At 38.2% G+C, this 6,903-nt stretch overlaps 1 protein-coding gene across 1 annotated transcript; it reads left to right on the forward strand.

Moving 5' to 3' along the window:
• The first annotated feature begins 3,639 nt into the window (after positions 1-3,639).
• On the forward strand, positions 3,640-5,580 carry LOC141714847 (putative disease resistance RPP13-like protein 2). The gene is made up of 3 exons (XM_074518342.1): positions 3,640-4,173; positions 4,499-4,886; positions 5,477-5,580. The coding sequence occupies exons 1-3, from the start codon at positions 3,640-3,642 to the stop codon at positions 5,578-5,580; spliced, it is 1,026 nt and encodes a 341-aa protein (XP_074374443.1).
• Positions 5,581-6,903: the final 1,323 nt, after the last annotated feature.

The following is a 6,903-nucleotide window of genomic DNA, read 5'->3' on the forward strand; positions in this document are numbered from 1 at the left end:
ACCCCGGTTGCTTAAGAAACTAGATTTTAACCATTTAGAGTCCTAACGTTCGCTTTCGCGCTTAACGATTTACTTAAGTCGCTCGAGTACCCTCGGCTCCCCCATTTTTAATAAATTAACCATTACGAGTTTTAAGGCGATTCTTTCGCAAGTGTCTTACCAACTGCCTATTACACCTTACATAAATGTTTCATACTTCGATTAGTCCTTTAAGGTCTTTAACCTATGTTTCAAAGTAAGGCGAGGGGTAATGTTTCGTTCGCGAAACGTCATTACTTAAAACAGCCGTTTCTCGTAAACCGTTCATCGGAATCAAACGAACCACATATCAAAACGAAGCTCGTAACATGAACTATCTAAACATGGCAATGGTAAAAACCTAGCAGGGAGTTCTCGGGTCCTAATGTTATGAATAAAAGCAGTCTAAAGTAAATCAGACATTACGACGGCTATGTTTACGCGATTTCCCAATTTTATACCATTCCAATTCAACCACCAATCAATCCACAATCACAACCAAATCAAAACTCCATCCATACTACATCATAACAGCCCCAACAACTCAATATTAACAATTTATATTTATTCCCCACATGAACTAAAAGCTTTACTTAAGTTCTTTAACTAATTAACAAGATTTACAACTCCAAAAATACCACAAAACCAACTAATCTCTACAAACTCAACCAAACTTTAAAAAAACAAGCATCATGCTTCATATATACTATATCAATCATATTCATTCCTAATTACTCAAAACTAAAGCTAGGGTTTGGAGTTTATACCTTCCTTGGAGCTTTTAATCAATGAAAGATCCTTGGAATGCCCATGGAAGCCTTGATCTATGCTTAAGCTACCTTGAACTTTCATAAAAAATCAAGAAAACCAAAGTTATTTCTTGAAGGTTACTATTCACCATCTTCTTCCTTGATTTATTGGAAGAGATTGTGAAGGAATTAGAAGCTTAAACTTATAGGACATCCATATCTATGTACAAGGAACCTTGTGATTTAACAATGCTTGGAACTTGATTTTTGAAAATTTCTTCTTTGAAAAAGAAGAAAAGCCGAGAGCAAGCTTGGAGAAAGAGAGATTTTTGTGTTTTTTTGCTTTGATTTGTTTTTTGGTTGGTTGTTTTTGTTTAGATTTTGGTTAATTACCTTAATAACCTTGAACTTTGTGTGGTTATCATTCATCCACACCTCCTTCCCTCCTATATCATGGTTACATCACCTTATTGTGTCATCATCCCTTACTTGTCCTCTCCTTATTGGTTGGATGACCTCAGCATCCCTAACCTCCTTGATTAACTTCCTAATTGTTTGCCTAATGACCGCTGATCTGTTATACGGTTCGCTTAACTTTCGTTTTCGTTTATCGTTTGAGGGATCATACCCGGGATCTTATTACTTGGGTTTCCTTAACCTTTCTCAATACATTATATTCCTTTTATGATCCTCTCTTATAATCCTTTAATTTAAATCCTTTCCTTAACCTTTCTCAATATATTATATTCCTTTTATGATCCTCTCTTATAATCCTTTAATTTAAATCCTTTTTATCCTGTTACCTTATACTCAATTCTTTCCGTATCTAGTGGATTTCCGGGAAAAATCAAAGTGTTCAGAATTGGATTCTGACGATCTTTACATACACTTATATACCACACAGAGTACTAATAATATCCCAGAAGATTAATAACAGAACCCCTACATAGTGTGGCATGAAAAGTTTTCTCATTCAGCATAATCTGCAAAATCACTATTCATAAGGGTTTCAAAAATTTCCAAAAATTGGGGTTATTACAGCTATGAACAAGCAGCAAAGGAGAAGGCCTGGAGAGTGGCAATGGAGAAGGAAATCGAGGCTATAGAAAGTAACAAAACATGGGAATTAATGGAATTGCCCGCGGGACATAAGCCAATCGATTTGAAATGGGTTTTCAAAGTGAAAAAGGACACTGATGGAAAGATTATTAAACATAAGGCCAAGCTCGTCGCGAAGGGTTACGTTCAGAAGCATGGAGTTGATTACGAGGAAGTGTTTGCTCCGGTAGCCAGAATGGAAACTGTACGATTACTCCTTACTCTTGCTGCACATAATGAGTGGGAAGTCCATCATCTCGACATAAAATCAGCATTTCTAAACGGGGTTCTATTGGAGGAAGTATTTGTAAATCAGCCAAGAGGTTTTGAAAAGGAAGGTGAGGAACGAAAGGTGTATAAACTGATAAAGGCCCTTTATGGCTTGAAACAGTATGCTCGACTCAATAAATGCCTTACGGAACTAGGATTCACGAAGTGCCCTTTGAGCATGCTGTCTATATCAAACATGAGGGGAACGAGACTTTGATCGTTGGCGTATATGTTGATGACCTGTTGGTGACAGGTACAAGTGTTGCAAACATCTCCAAGTTTAAGCAGCAGATGAACAATGAATTTGAGATGAGCAATCTGGGAAAATTGGCTTATTACATCGGAATTGAAGTTAAACAAATACATGGTCGAATTGAACTAAAACAGACAGCTTATGCTAAAAGGGTGCTTGAGAAGGCGGGTTTATTTGGTTGTAATCCTGTCAAGTACCCCATGGAATCTAAAGTGCAGTTACACAAGGACGAAAATGGTAAGGCTGTAGATCCTACTCAGTTTAAAAGCATGGTAGGAGGTTTGAGATACCTCATTCACACCAGGCCTGACTTAGCATTTTCAGTAGGAGTCGTTAGTCGCTTCATGGAAAGGCCCACGACATTGCATCTCAGTGCAGTTAAGAGGATACTACGATATATGCAGGGAATGTTAAATTATGGTTTGGTGTACACTAAAACTCGAGGAGACTACCTACTAACTGGTTTTACTGATAGTGATCTTGTTGGAAATGTGGATGATCGAAAGAGTACAGGTGGTATGGCTTTCTATTTAAACGAAAGTCTGATTACTTGGGTTTCACAAAAGCAAAGATGTGTTGCACTAAGCTCGTGTGAGGCTGAATTTATGGCTGCTACTTCGGCTGCTTGTCAAGGTATATGGCTGCATAAGGTTTTGAGTCAAATTTCTGAAGTAAAGGCGGGCCCTGTGATTCTTTACATCGACAATAAATCAGCGATTGATCTCACTAAAAATCCTGTGTTTCATGGTCGTAGTAAACATATTGATGTTCGCTATCACTTTATACGAGAGTGTGTAGAGTAGGGAGCAATCGTCATTAAGCATGTAAGAACTGAGGAGCAGAGAGCCGATGTGTTAACTAAGGCGCTTCACACAGCTAAGTTCGAAAAGATGAGAGATTTGTTGGGTGTCATAAATCCTGCAGACTAGTTTAGATTAAGGGGGAGTATGTTGGAATTTAATCTAAACGGTCATGTGTTTTGTTTGAATAAAGTCAGCTATTTGCATCGTGTCTATAGCAGCTAATCTGGTCTTTCAGTAGTGGAGTAGAAGTAGGAGTCCAGTAGAGAAATAATAGGAGATTTAGCTGGTAGTTATCATCTCAGTTAGTTACATTGTTCAGCTTTTATATTAGTATTTTGCATTCCTTTTAGAGGATAATGTATGCAGTGTCAATTTTTCAGAAGCTTAATACAAAAACCGAGTCTTAAACTCAAGTCTGTGTCTTTCTATTTTTGTATTCTCAACACATATGTGGAGACGGTTGAAGGATGACTCTGTGGAAATTCAAGAAATATTAAGCTTGAGCTATGATGACTTGTCTTTCCAGATGAAAAGATATTTTCTATATTTTGCAAGGTTTCTAGAAGATCAAAGGTTTGAAGTTAACGAGTTGATGAAGTTATTGATTGCAGAGGAGTTCATATATGAAGCTGATGAAGGAAATAGATTATTCATGGAAGATATGGCTAAGGATTATTTGAATGAGCTAGTTAATCGAAATATGATTCAGATAGCAGAACTTCGATTCAATGGACAACTTCATATGTGCAGGATGCACGATCTTGTACGTGATTTTGCCATACAAAAGGCAAGAGAACACAAGTTATTGGACATTTTTGACTCAAGTAAACAAATTCCAAATCCCATTTCGTTGCACGAGATACCACGACATGCCATTCACAAAGGAATCGGTGACTACTTATTACTTGAGCCTAAATCTGACGATTCAAAGTTACCTTCCTTAGCACTACTTGATGGAACTAATCCACATGTCAAAATAGAGGTAATCAAGTTGACGTTGACCAGATTTAAGTATCTCAAAGGAGTTGATTTCACACCCTTAGAATCAGATGAGATACCACAAGAAATTGGCTATTTAGTTATGCTGAAGTTGTTAGGCTTAATGGGTAATCGTCAAGAACAAGTTACAAACTTTATATGGTAATGGACATTCCAAGTAGGAAGTTGCGAAAGAGATATGCGAGTTGAGACATTTAAGTTGTATAGAGTGTAACCCTGGATTAGATGCAGGGAGGTTGAACAGAGGTAAGCACCAAACAAAGCTCTAGACGTTAGAGATGTGGTAGTGGTATACGAATTGGATACAGGTCGATACCGTGAATTTGACCAACCTCCTCCATACACTGTCTATAATAGACGAAGCAGGTGGCGGTGAGTACCCTATGGACTCAGTGCCTAATTTAACAGCTCTTCAGTCATTCTGCCTCAAATGTTACTGTTATAATCCTGTTCCAACACTTAAACCTCTCTCATTTTGCAAACGTCTCAACTATGTCTTGTTGAAATGTACAATACACGATCCATCCGAATTTAAAAATTTACCAGATTCACTCACGTACTTAACACTGCAAGGTTCTAGGTTTGAGAAAGATCCGATGCCCACTTTGGGAAATTTTTCCAATCTTACCAACCTTATATTGGAAGGAGAGGCATACAAAGGGGAGAAAATGGTCTGCAGTCGTAATTTGTTTCCGAGTAACAGTTGTTTGATATGATACTAGCATTTGAACTAGAATTATGGTACTATTTCTGATATGCCTTAATAATAATAACAACAACTAAAACTAATGTTTAAGGAGATGATTTCTTTACCCAATTAGCCAACCTCTTAAACTGAGGTTGTTGTCTTATATTTATACTAAGTTCCAAATGGGCTATCTCTTACAAATGGGCCTTCGTGGGCTTTACATTATATTCCATAATTATCCTAATTGTGACTCCTTCGAGCTTTGTTTTCTTTCAGTCCATGGTTCAACATTTGTCCCCGTCCTAGTTCGAGCAAAATCTTTAAATTTGTCGTGTTGTTGTTTTGAATTTTTGCACTTTGGTTGTTAGGGATAATGCGGGCACCTGAACAAAACTAGAGCAAGGATGAGAATAGGTGTATAAAAAATGATAAAAATAAGGAAAATATAATTGCAAGATCAAAAAAAGATGAAATAAATTTGCCTCATTTATTTATGTGTATGGCACGCATTTATTATATATAAGAATTTTTTAATTTTTTTTGAATGTATAAGTATTTGTTTTTTGTTGTTTGTCTTTCTTTTTTCATTTTTGGTCAGCATTGATTGGAGGTGGTTGTTCGGCTACTCTCCCTTTTGATAAAACCGCAGCGGTTCCCGGAGTTGGCTACTTCAACTTATTTGGTTCTTGGTATACCGTGTAAGTTTCTTCCTTTACTTTTATTTGCACTACTTTCTGTACTTCGATCCTTGTGCTGCTCTTTTGTGTTATTTCTTATCTTGTTCCTTGTTGTTCAATCATCTTGCATTATGGAACAATTGAGCTCCTCTTCCTTGCGCATTGTATCTGTTCGCGACCCTGGTAAGAGACCTTTAGAGGAGGGCGATCAAGAATCCACTCTTAACTTAAATCACTTGGAGATTCCTGATTTGGCCCAATGCGGCTCTTTTGATTTTTTAGACGAGGATGACCCTTTAAAAGGTGTTCCTGTAGGTCCACTTCCTTCACCCCCTCTGAGTCCATGGACATTAGAGACTAGGAATCGTATTGTCGAGGAGAGTCTTCGACTGGGTATGGAGGAGTTTGGGAATAAGCCTAGTTTGAATTACTTGAGTCATTATATTACCAAGGACCCGCCAGTGAGTAAGTTAAAATCATATGTAGATCTGTCGAACGGGTATCGATATCGGGTGCCGACGGCCGACGAGCGAGTGTGGATGATGCCGGAGTTTGGGATGCATGGGATACCGATGATTCTATTTCACTTCGGGCTCCGGTTGCCTATGCATCCTTTCTTCTTGGCGATGTTTGAGGCCATTGGTTGTGGGATTAGTCAGTTAACGCCCAACTCTGTTGCTCAACTCAACGGGTTTGTTGCTCTGTGTTATGATAAGAATTTGGTACCGTCGTTTAAGCTATTTTTCTCGATGTACGCGGTTCGATATCACGACGGCCAGGTTTATTTTGATTGTCCTTATAAAAGGGTTAAGATTGTTAGTGTGCGATCTTCCAATTCTGGGTATCACTCTAAGTGGCTATATGTTGGGGGTCCTGATTCGGAGTTTGTGAAGCCTTGTGAGAAGATTAATCAGCTTATTATCGATTATTTGAACAATCTGGAAAAATGTGAGACGCGTTATTTGAATGGGTTTCAAGGGCTGAGGTCGATGTATATCCATCTGCAACTGAAGTAACTTAGTTTTTTGGAGATGCATGATTGTAAGGGGGGCCTTTGTTTTAATTGGCATTGCTCTCTCTTTTTCCCTTCGTCCCTCGCTCTTTTTTTTTATACATTTTCTACATTGTTCATCTTTTACTGCCCATGTGACTATTGTGATCTCTTTTTTTCAGTGGCTGGTGCTTCTTTGAAGAAAATTCTGAACAGTGGGATTCGCGAGGAGATGGATAAGGCGATGTTATTACTTGTGCAGAGGGCGTCGAAGAAGGGTGTTGATGCATCTCAGGATGGATCGTCGAGGGTCGGTCCATCAAGTGTTGGACATTCTGTGTCTATTGAGTTGCTAGA

Source organism: Apium graveolens, chromosome 3, assembly GCF_009905375.1.
Source record: "Apium graveolens cultivar Ventura chromosome 3, ASM990537v1, whole genome shotgun sequence".
In the NCBI taxonomy this organism is placed as follows: Eukaryota; Viridiplantae; Streptophyta; class Magnoliopsida; order Apiales; family Apiaceae; genus Apium; species Apium graveolens.

What these genes read in the sequence shown, in the direction of transcription:
- LOC141714847 (XM_074518342.1), top strand. Translation starts at nt 3,640, where the DNA reads ATGTGGAGACGGTTGAAGGATGACTCTGTGGAAATTCAAGAAATATTA. An exon ending in ATCCACATGTCAAAATAGAG is followed by an intron (nt 4,174 to 4,498) that starts GTAATCAAGTTG and finishes AATTGGATACAG; the next exon opens with GTCGATACCGTGAATTTGAC. An exon ending in CAGTCGTAATTTGTTTCCGA is followed by an intron (nt 4,887 to 5,476) that starts GTAACAGTTGTT and finishes ATTTTTGGTCAG; the next exon opens with CATTGATTGGAGGTGGTTGT.